The sequence below is a fragment of the Nerophis lumbriciformis genome, linkage group LG08 (genome assembly GCF_033978685.3).
Source record: "Nerophis lumbriciformis linkage group LG08, RoL_Nlum_v2.1, whole genome shotgun sequence".
Lineage (NCBI taxonomy): Eukaryota > Metazoa > Chordata > Actinopteri > Syngnathiformes > Syngnathidae > Nerophis > Nerophis lumbriciformis.
Genome location: NC_084555.2, coordinates 47,643,755 through 47,670,197, shown reverse-complemented (window position 1 = coordinate 47,670,197; position 26,443 = coordinate 47,643,755). Strand labels below are relative to the sequence as shown.

General features: G+C 38.6%; 1 protein-coding gene across 1 annotated transcript in view; it reads right to left on the bottom strand.

The window, feature by feature from the left end:
- Positions 1–25,104, bottom strand: part of LOC133611932 (uncharacterized) — a 151,676-nt gene extending 126,572 nt beyond the window's left edge. Inside the window, exons 1-5 of the mRNA XM_072913688.1 lie at positions 25,028–25,104; positions 24,668–24,766; positions 20,406–20,747; positions 15,651–15,890; positions 2,895–3,236 (exon numbers count right to left, since the gene is read on the bottom strand). Coding sequence (XP_072769789.1) covers positions 2,895–3,236; positions 15,651–15,890; positions 20,406–20,747; positions 24,668–24,764 — 1,021 coding nt within the window. The 5' untranslated portion in view covers positions 24,765–24,766; positions 25,028–25,104. The remainder of the gene's footprint in view (positions 1–2,894; positions 3,237–15,650; positions 15,891–20,405; positions 20,748–24,667; positions 24,767–25,027) is intronic.
- Between the last annotated feature and the right edge of the window lie 1,339 nt (positions 25,105–26,443).

Genomic DNA, 26,443 nt, shown 5'->3' with positions numbered 1-26,443 from the left:
TGGGTTACTACCTAAGAGAAAATATAATTTAGAGATGTCGATTAATATTGGACTGCCGATATTATCGGCCGATAAATGCTTTAAAATGTAATATCGGAAATTATCGGTTTCAAAATTATCGGTTTTAAAAAAAAGTCAAATGTATGACCTTTTTAAAACGCCGCTGTGTACACGGACGTAGGGAGAAGTACAGAGCGCCAATAAACCTTAAAGGCACTGCCTTTGCGTGCCGGCCCAGTCACATAATATCTACTACTTTTCACATACACAAGTGAATGCAATGCATACTTGGTCAACAGCCATACAGGTCACACCGAGTGGCCGTATAAACAACTTTAACATTGTTACAAATATGCGCCACACTGTGAACCCACACCAAACAAGAATGACAAACACATTTCGGGAGAACATCCGCACCGTAACACAACATAAACACAACAGAACAAATACTCAGAACCCCTTGCAGCACTAACTCTTCCGGGACGCTACAATATACACTCTTCGCTACCCCTCAACTCCGCCCCCCCTAACCCCGCCCACCTCAACTTCCTCATGCTCTCTCAGGGAGAGCATGTCCCAAATTCCAAGCTGCTCTTTTGAGGCATGTTAAAAAAAATAATGCACTTTGTGACTTCAATAATAAATATGGCAGTGCAGTGTTGGCATTTTTTTCCATAACTTGAGTTGATTTATTTTGGAAAACCTTGTTACATTGTTTAATGCATCCAGCGGGGCATCACAACAAAATGAGGCATAATAATGTGTTAATTCCACGACTGTATATATCGGTATCGGTTGATATCGGAATCGGTAATTAAGAGTTGGACAATATCAACAAAAAAGCCATTATCGGGCATCTCTAGTTTTGATTTAGGCTTACATGGTAAACAACTCAAATGAATGTTTTATCCAGGCGCATACATTTGTCCAAATGTGTCCAAGTAGACGCATTGTGGGTTACTACCTAGGAGAAAATATAATTTCATATTTTGTTGGGTTGCAAGTGATGTCACGTCTGTGCTCAAGCACATGAACGGCAAACAAAGACATTTTCTAAAAAGAACAATTGAAATCAGAGTGAAAATGTTGCATAAATGTGCTGTTCTTACTCATAAATCTCTCGTAGGCTGCCTTATTCAAAGCAACGACATACCGTATCTTGATATCGAACACATGCTACAACAAAACACAAATCCATTCCATGTGGAGGTTTCCTAAAGAAAAGTGTTGATAGAAAAGTAACTACCGGTACATCCAAATAAACATTGATGTTATTTTTTTACATGATGTCTGGCTTGTATATTCACCACTAAACCTTTAAAGGGGAACATTATTACCAGATCTATGTAAGAGTCAATATATACCTTGATGTTGCAGAAAAAAGACCATAGATTTTTTTAACCGATTTCCGAACTCTAAATGGGTGAATTTTGGCGAATTAAACGCCTTTCTAATATTCGCTCTCGGAGCGATGACGTCACAACGTGACGTCACATCGGGAAGCAATCCGCCATTTTCTCAAACACCGAGTCAAATCAGCTCTGTTATTTTCCGTTTTTTCGACTGTTTTCCGTACCTTGGAGACATCATGCCTCGTCGGTGTGTTGTCGGAGGGTGTAACAACACGAACAGGGACGGATTCAAGTTGCACCAGTGGCACAAAGATGCGAATGTGGCAAGAAATTGGACGTTTGTTCCGCACACTTTACCGACGAAAGCTATGCTACGACAGAGATGGCAAGAATGTGTGGATATCCTGCGACACTCAAAGCAGATGCATTTCCAACGATAAAGTCAAAGAAATCTGCCGCCAGACCCCCATTGAATCTGCCGGAGTGTGTGAGCAATTCAGGGACAAAGGACCTCGGTAGCACGACAAGCAATGGCGGCAGTTAGTTCCCGCAGACGAGCGAGCTAAACCCCCTGGATGTCTTGGCTCACACCGTCCCTTATGCCACCGAAGATGATCAAGAGAAGAATATCGACCCTGGCTTCCCTGGCCTGCTGACATCAACTCCAAAACTGGACAGATCAGCTTTCAGGAAAAGAGAGCGGATGAGGGTATGTCTACAGAATATATTAATTGATGAAAATTGGGCTGTCTGCACTCTCAAGTGCATGTTGTTGCCAAATGTATTTCATATGCTGTAAACCTAGTTCATAGTTGTTAGTTTCCTTTAATGCCAAACAAACACATACCAATCGTTGGTTAGAAGGCGATCGCCGAATTCGTCCTCGCTTTCTCCCGTGTCGCTGGCTGTCGTGTCGTTTTCGCTTGCATACGGTTCAAACCGTTATGACTCAATAGCTTCAGTTTCTTCTTCAATTTCATTTTCGCTACCTGCCTCCACACTACAACCATCTGTTTCAATACATTCGTAATCTGTTGAATCGCTTAAGCCGCTGAAATCCGAGTCTGAATCCGAGCTAATGTCGCTATAGCTTGCTGTTCTTTCCGCCATGTTTGTTTGTGTTGGCTTCACTATGTGACGTCACAGGAAAATGGACGAGTATATATAACAATGGTTAAAATCAGGCACTTTGAAGCTTTTTTTAGGGATATTGCGTGATGGGTAAAATTTTGAAAAAAACTTCTAAAAATATAATAAGCCACTGGGAACTGATTTTTAATGGTTTTAACCCTTCTGAAATTGTGATAATGTTCCCCTTTAAAATACGCTGACATGCCATATTGAATGTTTGCCTTCATCTGACCACGGCCTGTAGGTCACATTGTTGCAACCCAGCAATTTCATTGTTGTTGATTAATGACACATTTTTATAATGCTTGTGTTAAAAAGCAAGTATATCTCCACCTCTAGAGAGAATAGTGGACCCTGGATGAACATCAGTTACAAACATTGTATTAGATGATATGTGGATGTTGTGCTTACTTGGACTGTGATGAAGCCGTGAGGACTCAGGTGGTTTCTCTTCATGGTCTTCGGTCTTTACAGAGACAAGAGTCAGTGGAAACTTGGTGAGATCAGCCTCCTCCTGCCCTAGAAGACACTCTCTCTCCCCTTCTTCTTGAATGTAGGGGGACTGTAGATGCTCCTCTTCTTCCATACCTTGGGGATGCTGTGTATCCTCCCTTTCCTCTTTAATATTAGGGGGCTGTGGGTCCGCTTCTTCTTTTACAAGGGGGGGCTGTGGATAGTCGCACTCCAAAGTGAAGCTGCCCCCCTGCAGAGGAGGGAGACATGTTTCTTGATGTCCAATCAGCTGATGGATGTCTACAGGACACAAAACAAAACAAACATTTTAACTCATACATGTTACATGTCATATTGTACATGGAATATAAGGTTGCAGCTATTGAATATTTTGACTAACAAATGTATTCGATTAATAAAGTAATTGGAAAAACATTTGCTTGATTAAACAGCTATTATAAATACTTTAGAGAAAACAAGGAATTTTTCTTAATATTGAACCCTTTTAAAATGACTAAGACTAAATGACAAATTAAAGTATGTTCATGGATTTGCATTTATGAACCCTCAACTTAGAACAGCTTAATAGAAATTAGATAAACATTGCCCGCAAGATTTTGTTTTTGCAGCGTTCAAATAAAAATAGACAATTACCGCATTAAAGCACATTAGACATTGTTACTTATTTATATTTTATCATCAACCAAAAGTGAGACACACACTTCTTGCTTCTATCAGTTGTCTCCGAGAAATTATAAATTACTGATTCATGAAAAAAAAAAGTTTTTAATTTTCCAACTCTTTAACTCACAGCTCTGTTGTGACGTCATCATGTAATTTGTTATCCGTTACTGATAGTAATGGAATTGATATGGGAAACGATAAAATGAAAATGAAAAATGGCAAAAGTCGTACGAATTTATAAGATTGGAGACAAACACCAATTTACAAATTACAGACCTCTTTCTCGACTTCCACAATTTTTTTAAAGTATTGAAAAACTGTTTAACAAAAGATTGGGCAAATTTGTGAATAAAAATTAAACAATCACATAAAATCAATTAATCAAATTATTTAATCGAAATAACAGAAGAGATCACCAATGCAATATATAGCAAAAAGTGTGCTGCTGTAGTCTTAATGGATTAAACAAAAGCATTTGACACAATCAATCATAATATATTAATAAATAAATTAGAACGGTATGTAGGGATGTAACGGTAAACGGTATAATGATAAACCGTGGTAAAAATCCAGACGGTTAGTAATACCGTTTGCATTTTTAATTGCAATAATGGAGACGGATGCATTTGTCTCACCCTAAAAGTATATAGCGAAGGAGAAAAAATCAGCTGCTGTGACAGAGTTAATAATGTGAAGAAACATGCAGCAGGCGATGTGTCGGGAACGTCGTCACAACTTGTTTATAAAGTCTTTAGTTTGTTTACTGGGATCCTTTATTTAACTGCAAACTTTATTAGTGTTCAAATAACAAATACGAGCGAAAATGTTTTGTCATCTCATCGAATTGAACGCAGGCTGAGAAGATTATGTATTCAATGTGCGAGGTATCACTCCTGTTTATTTTTTGTAGGCCAAACTGTGGGTGTTGTTGAAGAAGAATAAAGCTTGTTTATTAGACTTTATTTTCATTAGCCAAACTGCTTTGTGTTTCATTTTGATATCAAAAAGTAAACAATGTTTTTGACATTACTTATGTTTTTTTCATTTCATAAAGTTAGTATTTTAAAAACCATTCATGTGACTTAGCATGTTGTTAATATTTCTGCTGCTAATGTACATACATTAGTACATATAAATGTACATTACCTCTCCCAATCAAAATGTAAAAATAAAAGGTATCAAGTAATGAGAAAAAGATGACATGTTGATACTATTATGGAACAAAAAACAAATATTTGTCTTTAAATATATGGATAACGTTTATCTATAGCCTTTTTATTAGACATTACATGATGACATCGCGTTGACACCCCACCCCAACTCTGTTTTACCTAACATAATGAATAATCATGATTTGAATATTGATAAAAAATAACCTTAATAATAGTTTAGCATAATCGTACAGCTCTACGTATAAGACTAGATTTCATACATGAACACTATTTTTGTCTATATGGACAAAAAGTGCAGTTACGTCTTATGGCCATCAGATGCCACCTTGCAAAATTCTTACATTTGTTTTTTTTTTAAGTCTGGGCTTCCCTGCTTAAGCTGCTGCCCCCGCGACCCGACCTCGGATAAGCGGAAGAAGATGGATGGATGGATGGATGTTTTTTTTATCTCTTACGTCCATAAAAAGCTATCTTGCACAATTTTCACATTTATTTTCTACAATATTACGTTGCTTGTAATGTTTGTGTTGCATTCATATGCACATTCAATTTATACTTGAAATCCATGAAACAGCCTTTTTATCTACAACAATGATTATTCTACAAAATGAAATCATTTTCAACGTTTTGGGTATTTTTTAATAAAAATTGGTTTAAAGATTTCAGTACATATTGAACATTTTGAGCACATTTAAAAATACCGCGATAATGATGATAACTGTGATAAATTTGGTCACAATAACCGTAAGAAATTTTCATACCGTAAATGTTCATGTTGCTGCTGACGTTTAAACATGTCCTTTTAAACCAGGGCTCTTTATTTCACATGTTGTTCTTTTAGGTTTGCTAGCTAAATGATTTTGAGCATAGCTAAATATTTGTGAAAAAAGATTAGAGATTTTAATGATCTTATATTATTTTCAAGGCTTTTTCTTTTTTTTCTTATCTCAAAACACCTCAATGTGGGAACCTATTATGCAAAACCTACTTTTCTTAGCTGTTCGTACCTGTTTTTGTGTATTTGGGATCCTCATCAGTCCCGAAAATTTTAAATGAAGGCATGGTGGAGCTACTTAGTTATGTCAATGGATATTTCCATTTATGGGTTAGTTTATGGACCAAGCTATATCGGTATGGGTTAGTTTATGGACCAAGCTATATCGGTATGGGTCCAATATGAGTTTTGATCCATATCGACCAGCCCTACACTAGTGTTACCGACAGTGCTAGCACAGTTCAGGGATGTTCTGTCTTTAATTGAGCGTTACAGTAGGCCTAATGATGGCAATGTTTATATGTATGAGTGCACATGTGTACCTTGTTTGAGTGTTCATAATGAAATTGTGATATTTGATATTGCTCCTATTTTTTTTCCACCGTGGCACAGTGGAAAAAGCTAAGCGTACAGCCCTGATTCCGCTTCGGCAGTTCTAATGCATCTTCTCAGGTCGGCACAAGCGGCGCTGTACAACGCTCTGTCACCTGACCTGAAGGCGGAGTCACGGGCCCGGAGAAGCATACGGACATGGCTCGTCTTCAAGGGCTTCTGATTAGGGAACACCCGGATGCACTTATCCACAATTCTCAAATCAGCACTTGATGTAAGACAGTCCTGCGTCTGTGAAGGACTTCATGGTAGAAGGCATCCCACTGTGTATATTGAAAGGAGTCCTGCAATCGGGGGAGGGCGTCCTTGGGCCAGGTGGTGATGGTCCTCTTTGTGGGCTTTGTTTGTTGAATGAGGGGTTTATGCAAGGAGGAGCGTTGGTCTGACCTACCCAGGTGGGGGAGCAGTACGGCTCTGTAGGCATGCTAGATGTTTGAATACCGGTACACTGAATTGTTTTCCCCCTTGCTGGGAATTGTATGTGTTCTTACAATTTTGGTAATACAGTCTTAAGATTTGCTGTATTAAAGTCTCCTCCAATTGTTAGAAAGCCCACTGTTTAATATGTTTGTGTGTATGCTTCACTCATGAGAGTATTTGGTGCACATCGTTTTGTCCTACTAATTTCGGCGGGTCTTGAACTCACCATAGTGTGGACTGTGATGCAACAGTTTGTTTAACATGTAAAATCTTCTAATTTTGTCCACCAAACATTTTATGCTGTGCGTGAATGCACAAAAGGTGCGCTTGGTTGATGTTATTGACTTGTTGGAGTACTAATCAGGCATTTTTGGTCACTTGCATGACTGCAAGCTAATCAATGCTAACATGGTATTTAGGCTAGCTGTATGCACATATTACATCATTATGACTCATTTGTAGGTATATTTGAGCTCATTTAATATCCTTTACTTTCATCCTTTTTGTATATAATTTAGTTTTGCATGTCTCATGACTAGGGATGTCCGATAATATCGGACTGCCAATAAATGCTTTAAAAAATGTAATATCAGAAACTATCGGTATCAAAATTATTGGTATCGGTTTCAAAAAGTAAAATGTATGACTTTTTAAAACGCCGCTGTGTACACGGACGTAGGGAGAAGTACAGAGCGCCAATAAACCTTAAAGGCACTTCCTTTGTGTCAACAACCATACAGGTCACACTGAGGGTGGCCGTATAAACAAATTTAACACTGTTACAAAAATGCACCACACTGTGAACCCACACCAAACAAGAATGACAAACACATTTCGGGAGAACATCCGCACCGTAACACAACATAAACACAACAGAACAAATACCCAGAACCCCTTGCAGCACTAACTCTTCCGGGACGCTACAATATACACCCCTCCGCTACCCCTCAACTCCCCCACCTTAACCCCGCCCGCCTCAACCTCCTCATGCTCTCTCAGGGAGAGCATGTGTCAATTTCCAAGCTGCTGTTTTGAGGCATGTCAAAAAAAAATAATGCACTTAGTGACTTCAATAATAAATATGGCAGTGCCTTGTTGGCATTTTTTCCCATAACTTGAGTTTAATTATTTTTGGAAAACCTTGTTACATTGTTTAATGCATCCAGCGGGGTATCACAACAAAATTAGGCATAATAATGTGTTAATTCCACGACTGTGTATATCGTATCGGTTGATATCGGAATCGGTAATTAAGAGTTGGACAATAACGGAATATCGGCTATCGGCAAAAAAGCCATTATCGGACATCTCTACTCATGACACATTATTTGTATGTAACATTGGCTGCATTTCAGACAGTTGTTTGTGTGTCATGTTGTTCCAGACCACAGCAAACATTACCTAGCTTGCCAAAGATTGTAATAAATCTATTAAAAGAAGACAGCTTTGCCATTTCCTTTAACTTGGACACACACATCTATACTTTTGGCCATTAAAAGCCAGTTATTTCCAGGAGTTATCTCACCTTCTGAGTAGCCTCTGATTTACTAATGCTGTCTAATGTGTAGAATAAATATTACATTTCAACATTTCTGTCAACGACGATTTGCTTCAGCATGCGGCACATAGTCATTTTGATAGTAGGCTACTATAGCTAATATAGACATTTGCATCATGTGTTTCCTTCATTATTAGACTTATATACAGCTTTTAATTTTTTGCAGCTCCAGACAGATTTTTTTTTTGTATTTTTGGTCCAATATGGCTCTTTCAAGGTTTTGGGTTGCCGACCCCTGCTTTAAATAAACAATGATTTGTCTCCTTTCCTGAAACTGTCCTATTTGCATGAACAATATAAAAACAAAGCAGTGCATCATCCTCACAAGACAATAAACAAATCATCCTTCTAAAGGCATAAATATTCAAGCATTGTGTTAATAAATAAACATAAAGCTTGCAAACACGTGAGAGTAAGAATGAAACAAACCTGTACTGAGTAAGACAAGTTGATGTTTCTTGAGAACAGCGTCCAGTAGTTGATGTTGTTTTGTTGAAGAAAGTTCCTCCTCGTACTCTGCTATCATTCCTTCGCACATTTTCACACAATCACGACACTTTACACTCACATTTGATCTTTATAATAACCCCCGAGTCTCTTTGTTAGCAGCTAGCAAGCTAAGCTAACTAGCGCTAAGCTAGCACGTACGTAAAGTATCCAAACACAAACTATCATGAACGATGTTTAACTCCATTAAACGACATAAGTGTACACATTCGAACAGATTAAGAACGCAGGACTCTAAAGACTACAATAACGTCTTCTTCATCAAACGCCATTTTGACTTACCCTCGTCCTGTTTTATTCGCGCGCTATTGTCAGATCTCGCGAGAAAGCCCCAAACGCCCTCCAGCACTGCGCATGCGCTCTTCTTAAAGCGACAGTACGACATATCTGGGGGACATCGCTACACATTTCATTTTTTTTGTCGGCAAAATAGTTTTTAATTCACCTGCTTACTGACACACATTTAATTATATGATAGCGCTGGTCTTATGATCACTTTTATCCGCCACAGAGCGCCTCCACAGCTGAACGACATGAACTCCGCCACATGGTGGCGCCATTCTTTGAATAGCCGCTTTTGGAACATTAAGGAACTTATTTGGGTCTAAAAATAAAAACAAAACAAAAAAGATGCACCAGATGCAAGGTTTTACTTCCAAAGTTCCGTGCATCAATCAATCAATCAATCAATGTTTACTTATACAGCCCTAAATCACGAGTGTCTCAAAGGGCTGCACAAGCACCAACGACATCCTCGGCTCAGATCCCACATCAGGGCAAGGAAAAACTCAACCCAATAAGATGACAATGAGAAACCTTGGAGGGGACCGCAGATGTGGGTGACCCCCCTGGGCGACCGGTGCAATGGACGTCGAGTGAATCTGGTTAATAGTGTGAGAGTCCAGTCCATAGTGGACCTAACATAATAGTGAGAGTCCAGTCCATAGTGGACCTAACATAATAGTGAGAGTCCAGTCCATAGTGGATCCAACATAATATAGAGAGTCCAGTTCATAGTGGATCTACAAACCCCGTTTCCATATGAGTTGGGAAATTGTGTTAGATGTAAATATAAACGGAATACAATGATTTGCAAATCATTTTCAACCCATATTCAGTTGAATATGCTACAAAGACAACATATTTGATGTTCAAACTGATAAACATTTTTTTTTCAAATAATCATTAACTTTAGAATTTGATGCCAGCAACACGTGACAAAGAAGTTGGGAAAGGTGGCAATAAATACTGATAAAGTTGAGGAATGCTCATCAAACACTTATTTGGAACATCCCACAGGTGAACAGGCAAATTGGGAACAGGTGGGTGCCATGATTGGGTATAAAAGTAGATTCCATGAAATGCTCAGTCATTCACAAACAAAGATGGGGCGAGGGTCACCACTTTGTCAACAAATGTGTGAGCAAATTGTTGGAACAGTTTAAGAAAAACCTTTCTCAACCAGCTATTGCAAGGAATTTAGGGATTTCACCATCTACGGTCCGTAATATCATCAAAGAGTTCAGAGAATCTGGAGAAATCACTGCACGTAAGCAGCTAAGCCCGTGACCTTCGATCCCTCAGGCTGTACTGCATCAACAAGCGACATCAGTGTGTAAAGGATATCACCACATGGGCTCAGGAACACTTCAGAAACCCACTGTCAGTAACTACAGTTGGTCGCTACATCTGTAAGTGAAAGTTAAAACTCTCCTAAGCAAGGCGAAAACCGTTTATCAACAACACCCAGAAATGCCGTCGGCTTCGCTGGGCCTGAGCTCATCTAAGATGGACTGATACAAAGTGGAAAAGTGTTCTGTGGTCTGACGAGTCCACATTTCAAATTGTTTTTGGAAACTGTGGACATTGTGTCCTCCGGACCAAAGAGGAAAAGAACCATCCGGATTGTTATAGGCGCAAAGTTGAAAAGCCAGCATGTGTGATGGTATGGGGGTGTATTAGTGCCCAAGACATGGGTAACTTACACATCTGTGAAGGCGCCATTAACGCTGAAAGGTACATACAGGTTTTGGAGCAACATATGTTGCCATCCAAGCAACGTTACCATGGACGCCCCTGCTTATTTCAGCAAGACAATGCCAAGCCACGTGTTACATCAACGTGGCTTCATAGTAAAAGAGTGCGGGTACTAGACTGGCCTGCCTGTAGTCTAGACCTGTCTGCCATTGAAAATGTGTGGCGCATTATGAAGCCTAAAATAGCACAACGGAGACCCCCGGACTGTTGAACAACTTAAGCTGTACATCAAGCAAGAATGGGAAAGAATTCAACCTGAGAAGCTTAAAAAATGTGTCTCCTCAGTTCCCAAACGTTCATTGAGTGTTGTTAAAAAAGGTGATGTAACACAGTGGTGAACATGCCCTTTCCCAACTACTTCGGCACATGTTGCAGCCATGAAATTCTAAGTTAATTATTATTTGCAAAAAAAAAAAAAGTTTATGAGTTTGAACATCAAATATGTTGTCTTTGTAGTGCTTCAATTGAATATGGGTTGAAAAGGATTTGCAAATCATTGTATTCCGTTTATATTTACATCTAACACAATTTCCCAACTCATATGGAAACGGGGTTTGTACATTGACATCAGCGGAGGAGAAGCTGACGAGAAAGGGTCTCAAATCTAAACGTTTGTACAAGGAAAAATTCTCAAATAGGAGGGGTTCGTAAATTGAGGTTCCACTGTAGTAAAATGTATTATCATTTAGTGGACACTGTGGTTTTAGTCAAATATTAAGATTACTTGAGAATTCTTCGCGACACTAATGCTGTAAAGAAAGTCGGGGCGGGGGGATATGGTTTCATTTCTTTCTTCCCATGAGTTGACTTTCCAGTCCGGTCAAAGTCCTCTGGTTTAGAAATGTCAGCTGCAGACGACTGAACAATCTTTGGCTTTAAATATCTGCTCCTGAGTGCTGCTTCTCATACATGACTTATGACACATACCAATATGGTACAAAAGGATAAATAATTAATTTCCTTTCATACAATTCATATATCACAAGATCAAGATGAATATGAAACCTAGTTTGTTGAATGCAAATGAAATTAGGTCTAATTTTATTTTCACTAATTCTTATTTGGACTTCTTGTCCTTTTGCATTATGATTTGAAATATAACTGACGTTTTGCCTCTTGGTTAAGAGTCAGAATAGTATGTATTTATTCTGCTTTACATTATTTCATTCCTAAATAATGCTCAGCAGCTTCCACCACCGTCTACATCATCATTCTTTATTTCTTGTCGCAACAATATTTCTTTCATCAGCGCCAATGTTGTTTAGTGCATTTCTGTCTTGTAACTTTGCACTTGTTTAGCCTGTTTTTGGACTGCACGTCCCACATGTGCAGCACTATGCTCCCCACCCCACTTAAAACACATTAGCTTAGCATCTTTAGCACATTTACCATAAGCATGTTTGTCAGCTTCAAACACCGATGACATCTATTAAACAAGACAAGAAGCAAGGAATTAAACAGAGACAGAATTATATTTGGCTCAGTTGAGGAGAGTGCGTACACCTGTACTCTCGCACAGTGTTCCAACACGCTCTGACAAAATATTATACGCCTTCTCTTTTATTTGGACTTTCCCCGATTACATGGCAACAGATGTTTCTAAGGGAGTGGGGTCGTAAATAGCCATCGCCTTTGGTTACAGAACAGTTCAAAGAAAAGGTCACCTGGAGGGGAGTCTGGTCCTGCTTCCTCTCCACTTTGTAGTTCTCAGGTCAAGACAACATCTTTCTGTGGATCACAATACATCAAAGAAACAGAACACCTTCATGTTGCTTCCCATCCTACACAGTGGAGTTTTACATGCCTTCTGCTTGGTAAGATCAAAGACAGCTTTTGCCTGCTCGCCGGGAACTCATGGCCACACAAAGTTTTGTGATAACTTAGATACAATTATTCTGACAATGTTCTCCTCCACACTTTGCACATCTTTGTTTCCATTGACATGGTTGTATTGTGTGTCCACTTCTTTCAGATCTAAAAGGAACCGAAGTGTTTGTGGAATAGATTCCCTCACTTTGTCATTCCTACATCACATTCACTAACACCAGTCAAATAAACTGTCACTTTTCCCTCCTCTTAAAGTCTCAAGTCTTTTAGCATCTATTATTTTCACATCTTTACTCTTTTTTTCCCCATTTCATCCATCTCTTCTCTCACGATCTGCCAATAAAAGCTTCAATCAATCAAAAACATTTCTAGATTTGAAATGAACCCTCTGAATACTGCTGCTGTTTGACATCGGTATTAATTTATTTTGTAGCTACAGTGTATATGTGACTTGTTGAAGGGTGGACTAGCAAAGTAAGATTTTCATTATATGGCAAACTGTCTGTTTAACTGTGCATATGACAATAAACAATCTTGAATCTGTGTTCCAACATGCTCTGACGAAAGATTGTACGCCTCCTCTTTTATTTGGACTTTCCCTAATTACATGGCAACAGCTGTTTCTAAGGGAGGGGGGTCGTAAACAGCCGTCGCCTTTGGTTACAGAACAGTTCAAAGAAAAGGTCGCCTGGAGAGGAGTCTGGTCCTGCTTCCTCTCCGCTTTGTAGTTCTCGACTCAAGTCTTTTAGCTACTATTATTTTCACATCTTTACTCTTTTTTTTCCCATTTCATTGATCTCTTCTGTTGGTTGTCAATCAGAATGTGTAATAATGTTATGTTACTTACTGTCTCTTGTATATACATTTTTATTTTTATTTTAGCTAAGTACCGTGTCACTTGTTGAAGGGTGGACTAGCAAAGTAAGATTTTCATTATACGGCAAACTGTCTGTTAAACTGTGCATATGACAATAAACAATCTTGAATCTGTGTTCCAACATGCTCTGACGAAAGATTGTACGCCTCCTCTTTTATTTGGACTTTCCCTGATTACATGGCAACAGCTGTTTCTAAGGGAGGGGGGTTGTAAACAGCCGTCGCCTTTGGTTACAGAACAGTTCAAAGAAAAGGTCGCCTGGAGAGGAGTCTGGTCCTGCTTCCTCACCGCTTTGTAGTTTTCGACTCAAGTCTTTTAGCATCTATTATTTTCACATCTTTACTCTTTTTTTTCCCCATTTCATTCATCTCTTCTCTCACGATCTGCCAATGAAAGCTTCAATCAATCAAAAACATTTCTAGATTTGAAATGAATCCTCTGATTACTGCTGCTGTTTGACATCGGTATTAGTTTATTTTGAACATGCATGTAGTGTAGCTACAGTGTATATGTCCCATATTCACAATTTCTCATTACAATATGTCCAAAAAAGGAGTAGAAAGAACTAATAATAATAATACATGTACTTGACTGGAAGTAAAATACAAAACAAAGAAAATGTACTCTAGAAATTGTGGAAGCATATTGACATGATTGTGTCACACATGATATAAGTGGTGATGTTGTTGGAACGTCAGCATTATGACAGCTTATTTAGAATCCTGCAGCTTCATTTGCTGTTCTCACCAGCACACTGTTTCTTACTCCGGTTCTTTCTCTCCTGTGTGTGTTCTCAAGTGTCTTACAAGCGATTGTCGTTCAGTAAAACCTTTATTGCACCTTGAACAGGAATATGGTTTTTTTCCAGAGTGTATTCTCATGTGTTTTTTCAAATAGGGATGTTGTGCAAAACCTCTACCACACACTGAACAGATAAAGGGTTTTTCACCAGTATGCTTTCTTGTGTGTATTACCAAGTCTTCCTTTCGAATGTATCTTTTATTGCAAGTTGAGCACATGAATGGTTTATCTCCAGTGTGTATTCTCATGTGTACCAGAAGGTTTGCTCGAATAGTGAAGCTTTTGTTGCACCCTGAACAGGAAAAAGGTTTTTCACCAGTATGTATTCTTGTGTGTATTTTCAAACTTTGCTTCAAACAGAATCTTTTGCCGCAAACGGAGCAAACGAAAGGTTTTTCTCCAGTGTGTGTTCTCATGTGTCTTTGAAAATCTTTATTTTCTGAAAAACCGTTAAAGCAAATTGAACAGAAAAAGCGTTTTTCGCCTGTGTGTACTCTTGTGTGCTTTTTCAGATGACAACCGTATTGAAACGTTTTGTCACAGTAAGAGCACTTCAATGGTTTTTCACCGTTGTGTATTCTCATGTGCATTTTCAGATGACCACTGTATTGGAACGTTTTGGCACAGTAAGAGCACTTGAATGGTTTTTCTCCGTCGTGTATTCTCATGTGCAATACAAAGTTGGCTTGTTCAGAAAAGCTTCTGCTGCATTTTAAACAGACGAAAGGATCAGTGTGTATTTTCGTGTGTTTTTTCAAATTTTTCTTGGTAGAAAATCTTTTATCGCAAACTGAGCAAATGAATGGTTTTTCTCCAGTGTGTCTTCTCATGTGTTGTACAAGCGTTGATCGTTCCGAAAAGCTTTTTTTGCAGTTTGAACAGGAAAACGGTTTTTCTCCAGTGTGTCTTCTCATGTGTCTTATCAATTCACATTTTGCTGTAAAACCTTTACCACAGATTGAACAGGGGAAATCTTTTTCCTCGCTGTGTGTGCTCATGTGTCTTTTCAAATTACCCTTTGCTGTAAAACCTTTACTACAGATTGAACAGGAAAAATCCTTTTCCCCACTGTGTATTTTCATGTGTGTTTTCAGATAAGCATTATTTCTAAAACTTTTACCACAGATTGAACAGGAAATGTGTTTTTCTCCAGTGTGTGTTCTCATGTGTATTTTCAAATCTCTTTGTGTAAAACCTTTACTACAGATTGAACAGGGAAAATCTTTTTCCTCACTGTGTATTTTCATGTGTCTTTTCAAATGACTTTTTTGTGTATAACCTTTACTACAGATTGAACAGGAAAAATCTTTTTCCCCACTGTGTATTTTCATGTGTCTTTTCATTTTATGTTGGCAATTAAAATTTTTGTCACAGTGAGAGCATTGAAAGTGTGTGTGGTCAGTGTCACATGTCTTAATATCACCTTTAGAATCTTTATCATCACCTTTGAACTCGTCTTCACTCTTCACAGTGACACCAGTCAATGGCATCTTGGGGACATCAACTTTCTCCAGTTCTTCAATATGCTTTTCCTCTTGACTGATGCTGTGTTCCTCCTCTTCTTCTTTAATGTGCGGGTCTTGAGGCTCCACCTCTTCCTCTTTGATGTGGAGGGGCTGTGGCTCCTCCTGCTTCATCCTGGAGGTCCACTCCTGCTGCTCAGAGAGATGTTCTTCACAGACATCTGCAGAGCACAAAAAGACAAACAAGTTGACTTTATATGCTTATTTGTGTTTCATTGTATCCACTTCATCATATCCAATTGTATTTTGCAAAGTATGTGAAAATACTGTCTAAACATCAGCAAATGACAAGAAATTTAGTCAGCAATTTTGAAATATTCCGCTTCAAATGTCTTGGCAATTTCCGTAGATTCGGGGTGGGATGACATCACGAGAGTAACGCTTCTGCACTCTGACCTTATCAGATCAGTCATACTGGAAATAATTATGTCAGAAAAGAACACATATGTTTGGTTTTTCTTATGCATTCCAAATGGTAAATACACACCTAACAATTGAGTCTTGCATGTACAAAAGCAGTGAAGTTGTCACGTTGTGTAAATGGTAAATAAAAAGAGAATACAATGATTTGCAAATCCTTTTCAACTTATATTCAATTGAATAGACTGCAAAGACAAAATATTTAATGTTCCAACTGGAAAACGTTATTTTTTGCAAATATTAGCTCATTTGGAATTTGATGCCTGCAACATGTTTCAAAAAAGCTGGCACAAGTGGCAAAAAAGACTGAGAACGTTCAAAAGTTCGATGAAATGCTCAGTCATTCACAAACAAGGATGGGGCAAGGGTCACCACTTTGTGAACAAATGCGTGAGCAACTTGTCGAACAGTTTAAGAACAACATTTCTCAAAAGCTATTGCAAGATATTCACGGTTTTCACCATCTACGGTTCGTAATATCATCAAAAGGTTCAGAGAATCTGGAGAAATCACTGCACGTAAGCCATGATATGACGGACCAGGTGGTACTGCATCAAAAAGCAACATCAGTGTGTAAAGGATATCACCACACAGGCTCAGGAACACTTCAGAAAAACCACTGTCAGTAACTACAGTTCGTCGCTATATTTGTAAGTGCAAGTTAAAACTCTACTATTCAAAGTAAAAGCCATTTATCAACACAAATTATTCTCTTAGTCTATTCTTAAAACCCACTATGCTGGTGATTGATACCAGATATTGTGGAAGTCGATTCCAGTAAGTGATTGCCCGATACATTACAGTCTTTTTCAAAACATCAGTTTTGGGTTTAAAACGGGTGAAAGCACCTCTTAGGGCTAGCCTGGTACCATAGTTGTGACTGTCATTAGCAAGCAACAGCTGAGAATACAGATATGAAGGTTTATGGTATGGATAGATTTTTAAAAAAAAAATAGAATCAAACTACAATCTAGTCTTTCACCAACTCTCATCCATGACAATTCAGTATGCATGATCTCAACGCCAGTCCTAAATGAGCAATGGAGAGCTATTCTGGCAACTCGGTTTTGGGTAAACTGGATTTTATTTAGTTCTTGTTTAGATGCATTAGACCAGATTGCTGGGCAGTAGTCAAGATGTGACAATACAAGGGATGGTATAACTTGAGGTATTGTGTGGAAGCACGATTGCTGTGGATCGACTACCACCAGTCCAAAATAGTCGGAATCCCCCACGTCAGCATTCTATTCAGTTGTAAACAAATGTCACAAAATGTCACAGAAGGTGACTAGAATGTTTTTAACTCCTGTAATTTGTAGGAAGCTAAATTGCATAGTATTTTAAGAATGGTTGAAAGGACAGTGTTGTATGTGGGGGATAGGTGGTGTCACAGACCATTGTTTTGGCTTTTAGTCGGATCTGCTCGATGGAAACTCCTTGGCCGTCTGCTCTCTGCGTGTTGAACCAGTCTTCCAGATCGCTTTCCAGTTCAAATCCAATCTTTTGTTGTTTATTTGCACTGTGCCAGTACTTCAGGCTGCTGTCTTTACCGTCTTATTATCTATTTATTAAAGGGGAACATTATCACCAGACCTATGTAAGCGTCAATATATACCTTGATGTTGCAGAAAAAAGACCATATATTTTTTTAACCGATTTCCGAACTCTAAATGGGTGAATTTTGGCGAATTAAACGTCTTTCTATTATTCGCTCTCGGAGCGATGACGTCACACCGGGAAGCAATCCGCCATTTTCTCAAACACCGAGTCAAATCAGCTCTGTTATTTTCCGTTTTTTCGAGTGTTTTCCGTACCTTGGAGACATCATGCCTCGTCGGTGTGTTGTCGGAAGGTGTAACAACACGAACAGGGACGGATTCAAGTTGCACCAGTGGCCCAAAGATGCGAAAGTGGCAAGAAATGGGACGTTTGTTCTGCACACTTTACCGACGAAAGCTATGCTACGACAGAGATGGCAAGAATGTGTGGATATCCTGCGACACTCAAAGCAGATGAATTTCCAACTGGACTGGACAGATCAGCTTTCAGGAAAAGAGAGCGGATGAGGGTATGTCTACAGAATATATTAATTGATGAAAATTGGGCTGTCTGCACTCTCAAAGTGCATGTTGTTGCCAAATGTATTTCATATGCTGTAAACCTAGTTCATAGTTGTTAGTTTCCTTTAATGCCAAACAAACACATACCAATCGTTGGTTAGAAGGCGATCGCCGAATTCGTCCTCGCTTTCTCCCGTGTCGCTGGCTGTCGTGTCGTTTTCGTCGGTTTCGCTTGCATACGGTTCAAACCGATATGGCTCAATAGCTTCAGTTTCTTCTTCAATTTCGTTTTCGCTACCTGCCTCCACACTACAACCATCCGTTTCAATACATGCGTAATCTGTTGAATCGCTTAAGCCGCTGAAATCCGAGTCTGAATCCGAGCTAATGTCGCTATAGCTTGCTGTTCTATCCGCCATGTTTGTTTGTGTTGGCATCACTATGTGACATCACAGGAAAATGGACGGGTGTATATAACGATGGTTAAAATCAGGCACTTTGAAGCTTTTTTTTTTAGGGATATTGCGTGATGGGTAAAATTTTCAAAAAAACTTCGAAAAATAAAATAAGCCACTGGGAACTGATTTTTAATGGTTTTAACCCTTCTGAAATTGTGATAATGTTCTCCTTTAAAACTGAAGTTCCATGCAGCAGCTCTATTTTGTTTTTTTGATCAACTTCAACTTAAAGGCCTACTGAAATTTTTTTTTTTATTCAAATAGGGATAGCAGATCCATTCTATGTGTCATACTTGATCATTTCGCGATATTGCCATATTTTTGCTGAAAGGATTTAGTAGAGAACATCGACGATAAAGTTTTGGTCGCTGATAAAAAAGCCTTGCCTGTACCGGAAGTGGCGTGACGTCACAAGTTGAAAGTCTCCTCACATTTCCCCATTGTTTACACCAGCAGCGAGAGCGATTGGGACCGAGAAAGCGACGATTACCCCATTAATTTGAGCCAGGATGAAAGATTCGTGGATGAGGAACGTGAGAGTGAAGGATTAGAGTGCAGTGCAGGACGCATCTTTTTTCGCTCTGACCGTAACTTAGGTACAAAGGCTCATTGGTTTCCACACTCTCTCCTTTTTCTATTGTGGATCACGGATTTGTATTTAAACCACCTCGGATACTATATCCTCTTGAAAATGAGAGTCGAGAACGCGAATGGACATTCACATTGACTTTTATCTCCACGACAATACATCGGTGAAGCACTTTAGCTTCGGAGCTAACGTGATAGCATCGTGCTTAAATGCAGATAGAAACAAAAGAAATGACTGGAAGGACAGACAGAAGATCAACAATACTACCAAACTCTGGACCTTTAACCACACGGTTAACAATGCTGTTGCTAACGACGCCATTGAAGCTAACTTAGCTACGACCTCGACAGAGCTATGCTAAAAACATGAGCTCTCCACCTACGCCAGCTCTCGTCTGCTCATCAACACCGGAGCTCACCTGCGTTCCAGCGATCGACGGCGCGACGAAGGACTTCACCCGATCATCGATTCGGTCGGCGGCCCGGAGACGGAGGAAGTCAAGGTGAGGACAGCGGTGCGGCGCCATCAGAGTCGGCAACAAACATATATTTCCCCTAAGTTACGTACGTGACATGCACATAGCGCCACGCACGGACGGGCAAGAGATCAAATGTTTGAAAGCCAAAGCTGTAGTCACGGTTGCGCGTCTGCTATCCAAGTCAAAGTCCTCCTGGTTGTGTTGTTGTAGCCAGCCGCTAATACACCGATCCCGCCTACAGCTTTCTTCTTTGCAGTCTCCATTGTTAATTGAACAAATTGCAAAAGATTCACCAACACAGATGTCCAGAATACTGTGGAATTTTGCGATGAAAACAGAGCTGTTTGTATTGGGATACAATGTGTCCCAATACTTCCGCTTCAACCCTTGAAGTGACGCGCAAACGTCATCATACCGAGACGTTTTCAACCGGAAGTTTCCCGGGAAATTTAAAATTGCACTTTATAAGTTAACCCCGCCGTATTGGCATGTGTTGCAATGTTAAGATTTCATCATTGATATATAAACTATCAGACTGCGTGGTCGGTAGTAGTGGGTTTCAGTAGGCCTTTCAAAAGCAAGTATATCTCCACATCTAGAGAAAGTGGTGGACCCTGGATGAACATCAGTTACAAACATTGTATTAGAGGATATGTGGATGTTGTGCTTACTTGGACTGTGATGAAGCCGTGAGGACTCAGGTGGTTTCTCTTCATGGTCTTCGGTCTTTACAGAGACAAGAGTCAGTGGAAACTTGGTGAGATCAGCCTCCTCCTGCCCTAGAAGAGACTCTCTCTCCCCTTCTTCTTGAATGTAGGGGGACTGTAGATGCTCCTCTTCTTCCATACCTTGGGGATGCTGTGTATCCTCCCTTTCCTCTTTAATATTAGGGGGCTGTGGGTCCGCTTCTTCTTTTACATGGGGGGGCTGTGGATAGTCGCACTCCAAAGTGAAGCTGGCCCCCAGCAGAGGAGGGAGACATGTTTCTTGATGTCCAATCAGCTGATGGATGTCTACAGGACACAAAACAAAACAAACTCATACATGTTACATGTCATATTGTACATGGAATATAAGGTTGCAGCTATTGAATATTTTGACTAACAAATGTATTCGATTAATCGAGTAATTGGAAAAATATTTGCTTGATTAAAAAGCTATTATAAATACTTTAGAGAAAACAAGGAATTTTTCTTAATATTTAACCCTTTTAAAATTACTAAGACTAAATGACAAATCAAAGTATGTTCATGGCTTTGCATTTATGAACCCTCAACTTAGAACAGCTTAATAGAAATTAGATAAATATTGGCTGCAAGATTTAGTTTTTGCAGCGTTCAAAAAAAAATAGACAATTACCGCATTAAAGCACATTAGACATTGTTACTTACTTATATTTTATCATCAACCAAAAGTGAGACACACACTTCTTGCTTCTATCAGTTGTCTCCGAGAAATGATAAATTACTGATTCATGAAGAAAAAAGTTTTTAATTGTCCATCCCTTTAAGTCACAGCTCTGTTGTGACGTCATCATGTAATTTGTTATTCGTTACTGATAGTAACGGAATTGATATGGGAAACGATAAAATGAAAATGAAAAATGGCAAAAGTCGTACGAATTTATAAGATTGGAGACAAACACCAATTTACAAATTACAGACCTCTTTCTCGACTTTCACAATTTTTTAAAGTATTGAAAAACTGTTTAACAAAAGATTGGACAAATTCGTGAATAAAAATTAAACAATCACATAAATCAATTAATCAAATTATTTAATCAAAATAACAGAAGAGATCACCAATGCAATATATAGCAAAAAGTGTGCTGCTGCAGTCTTAATGGATTTAACAAAAGCATTTGACACAATCAATCATAATATCTTAATAAATAAATTAGAACGTATGTAGGGATGTAACGGTAAACGGTATAATAATAAACCGTGGTAAAAATCCAGACGGTTAGTAATACCGTTTGCATTTTTAATTGCAATAATGGAGACGGATGCATTTGTCTCACACTAAAAGTATACAGCGAAGGAGAAAAAATCAGCTGCGGTGACAGAGTTAATAATGTGAAGAAACATGCAGCAGGCGATGTGTCGGGAACGTCGTCACAACTTGTTTATAAAGTCTTTAGTTTGTTTACTGGGATCCTTTATTTAACTGCAAACTTTATTAGTGTTCAAATAACAAATACGAGCGAAAATGTTTTGTCATCTCATCGAATTGAACGCAGGCTGAGAAGATTATGTATTCATTGTGCGAGGTATCACTCCTGTTTATTTTTTGTAGGCCAAACTGTGGGTGTTGTTGGAGAAGAACAAAGCTTGTTTATTAGACTTTATTTTCATTAGCCAAACTGCTTTGTGTTTCATTTTGATATCAAAAAGTAAACAATGTATTTTTGACATTACTTATGTTTTTTTCATTTCATAAAGTTAGTATTTTAAACACCATTCATGTGACTTAGCATGTTGTTAATATTTCTGCTGCTAATGTACATACATTAGTACATATAAATGTACATTACCTCTCCCAATCAAAATGTAAAAATAAAGGTATCAAGTAATGAGAAAAAGATGACATGTTGATACTATTATGGAACAAAAAACAAATATTTGTCTTTAAATATATGGATAACGTTTATCTATAGCCTTTTTATTAGACATTACATGATGACATCGCGTTGACACCCCACCCCAACTCTGTTTTACCTAACATAATGAATAATCATGATTTGAATATTGATAAAAATAACCTTAATAATAGTTTAGCATAATCGTACAGCTCTACGTGTAAAACTAGATTTCATACATGAACACTATTTTTGTCTATATGGACAAAAAGTGCAGTTACGTCTTATGGCCATCAGATGCCACCTTGCAAAATTCTTACATTTGTTTTTTTTTTTTAAGTCTGGGCTTCCCTGCTTAAGCTGCTGCCCCCGCGACCCGACCTCGGATAAGCGGAAGAAGATGGATGGATGGATGGATGGATGTTTTTTTTTATCTCTTACATCCATAAAAAGCTATCTTGCACAATTTTCACATTTATTTTCTACAATATTACGTTGCTTGTAATGTTTGTGTTGCATTCATATGCACATTCAATTTATACTTGAAATCCATGAAACAACCTTTTTATCTACAACAATGATTATTCTACAAAAGGAAATCATTTTCAACGTTTTGGGTATTTTTAATAAAACTTGGTTTAAAGATTTCAGTACTTATTGAACATTTTGAGCACATTTAAAAATACCGCGATAATGATGATAACCGTGATAAATTTGGTCACAATAACCGTAAGAAATGTTCATACCGTAAATGTTCATGTTGCTGCTGACGTTTAAACATGTCCTTTTAAACCAGGGCTCTTTATTTCACATGTTGTTCTTTTAGGTTTGTTAGCTAAATGATTTTGAGCATAGCTAAATATTTGTGAAAAAAGATTAGAGATTTTAATGATCTTATATTATTTTCAAGGCTTTTTCTTTTTTCTTATCTCAAAACACCTCAATGTGGGAACCTATTATGCAAAACCTACTTTTCTAAGTTGTTTGTACCTGTTTTTGTGTATTTGGGATCCTCATCAGTCCCGAAAATTTTAAATGAAGGCATGGTGGAGCTACTTAGTTATGTCAATGGATATTTCCATTTATGGGTTAGTTTATGGACCAAGCTATATCGGTATGGGTTAGTTTATGGACCGAGTTATATCGGGATATGAGTTTTGATCCATATCGACCAGCCCTACACTAGTGTAACCGACAGTGCTAGCACAGTTTAGGGATGTTCTGTCTTTAATTGAGCGTTACAGTAGGCCTAATGATGGCAATGTTTATATGTATGAGTGCACGTGTACCTTGTTTGAGTGTTCATAATGAAATTGTGATATTTGTGATATTTAATATATTGCTCCTATTTTTTTTCACCGTGGTACAGTGGAAAAAGTTAAGCGTACAGCCCTGATTCCGCTTCGGCAGTTCTAATGCATCTTCTCAGGTCGGCACAAGCGGCGCTGTACAACGCTCTGTCACCTGACCTGAAGGCGGAGTTACGGGCCCGGAGAAGCATACGGACATGGCTCGTCTTCAAGGGCTTCTGATTAGGGAACACCCGGATGCACTTATCCACAATTCTCACATCAGCACTTGATGTAAGACAGTCCTGCGTCTGTGAAGGACTTCATGGTAGAAGGCATCCCACTGTGTATATTGAAAGGAGTCCTGCAATCGGGGGAGGGCGTCCTCGGGCCAGGTGGTGATGGTCCTCTTTGTGGGCTTTGTTTGTTGAATAGGGGGGTTTATGCAAGGAGGGAGCGTTGGTCTGACCTACCCAGGTGGGGGAGCAGTACAGCTCTGTAGGCATGCTAGATGTTTGAATACACTGAATTGTTTTCCACCTTGCTGGGAATTGTATGTGTTCTTACAATTTTGGTCAGTCATTTCCAGGAGTTATCTCACCTTCTGAGTAGCCTCTGACTTACTAATGGTTTCTAATGTTGTAAAAAAGTGTAGAATAAATATTAAACTTCAACATTTCTGTCAACGACGATTTGCTTCAGCCTGCGACACATAGTCATTTTGATAGTAGGCTATTATAGCTAATATATACATTTATATCATGTTTTGCATTCATTATTAGACTTATATACGGCTTTAAATTTTTTGCGGCTCCAGACAGATTTCTTTGTTGTATTTTTGGTCCAATATGGCTCTTTCAAGGTTTTGGGTTGCCGACCCCTGCTTTAAATAAACAATGATTTGTCTCCTTTACTGAAACTGTCCTGTTTGCATGAACAATATAAAAACAAGGCATCCTCACAAGACAATAAACAAATCATCCTTCTAAAGACATAAATATACAAGCATTGTGTTAACAAATAAACATAAAGCTTGCAAACACGTGAGAGTAAGAATGAAACAAACCTGTACTGAGTAAGACAAGTTGATGTTTCTTGAGAACAGCGTCCAGTAGTTGATGTTGTTTTGTTGAAGAAAGTTCCTCCTCGTACTCTGCTATCATTCCTTCGCACATTTTCACACAATCACGACACTTTACACTCACATTTGATCTTTATAATAACCCCCGAGTCTCTTTGTTAGCAGCTAGCAAGCTAAGCTAACTAGCGATAAGCTAGCACGTACGTAAAGTATCCAAACACAAACTATCATGAACGATGTTTAACTCCATTAAACGACATAAGTGTACACATTCGAACAGATTAAGAACGCAGGACTCTAAAGACTACAAAAACGTCTTCTTCATCCAACGCCATTTTGACTTACCCTCGTCCTGTTTTATTCGCGCGCTATTGTCAGATCTCGCGAGAAAGCCCAAAACGCCCTCCAGCACTGCGCATGCGCTCTTCTTAAAGCGACAGTACGACATATCTGGGGGACATCGCTACACATTTCATAACGGTTTTTTTGGTCGGAAAAACAGTTTTTGATTCACTTGCTTACTGACACACATTTAATTATATGATAGCGCTGGTCTTATGATCACTTTTATCCGTCACAGAGCGCCTCCACAGCTGAACTACATGAACTCCGCCACATGGTGGCGCCATTCTTTGAATAGCCGCTTTTGAAGCATTGAGAAACTAACTTGGTGTCTGCACAATAAGCTGTAAACGTAAAAAAAAAAACGTGAAAAGATGTACTTGTCTTACGTTAGATATTTGGTTGACTTGATTCAGAGGCCCCGTCCACCTTAAACAAAGGGGAAAATTATATGTTTTGTTTTAATAAGGTTTCTGTAGGAGGACAAACATGACACAAACCTTTTTAAGTGTTAGAAAGCCCTATGTTTAGATTAAACATGCCTCACTGATGAGAGTATTTGGCCAGCGCCGTTTGTCCTACTAATTTTTGGCGGTCCTTAAACTCACCGTTGTTGGTTTACGTGTACAACTTTCTCCGTCGCTGCCACAGAAAGACGTGTTGTATGCCACTCCTTCTTTGTCTCATTTTGTCCACCAAATGTTTTGTGCTGTGTGTGAATGCACAAAGGAGAGCTTTGTTGATTTTATTGATATGCTGGAGTGCTTATCAGACATATTTGGTCAATCCATGACTACAAGGTAATCGATGCTTACATGCTATTTAGGCTAGCTGTATGTACATATTGCATCATTATGCCTCGTTTGTAGGTATATTTGAGCTCATTTAATTTCCTTTACTTATGTCCTCTGTTTATTTATTTATATTTGCATGTCTCATGACACATTATCTTCGTATAATATTAGCTGCATTTCCGGTAGTTGCTTGTGTGCCATGTTGTTCCAGACTACAGCAAAAGTTACCCAGCTTGCAAAGATTGTAATAAATCAATTAGAAGAAGTTTCCTTAAACTTGGACACACACATCTATACTTTTGGCCATTCTGAGCCAGTTAATTTCCAGAAGTTATCTCATCCTGTGAGAAGTCTCCATTTTACTAAAGATTTCCAATGTTGCAATGTGTAGATTAAAAAATTAAAATACAACATTTCTGTCAACGAATATTTGCGTCAGCCTTCGATAGTAGGCTATTATAGACTGTTATATTTTTATTCTTATTGTTGCTTTTTATTTTTATTCTTATTGTTATATTTTCTATTTTGTTTCCATTTATACCCCCATTATTTATGTCAGGTTCAAACACTGATGACATCTATTAAACAAGACAAGAGGCAAAGAATTAAACAAAGACAGAATTCA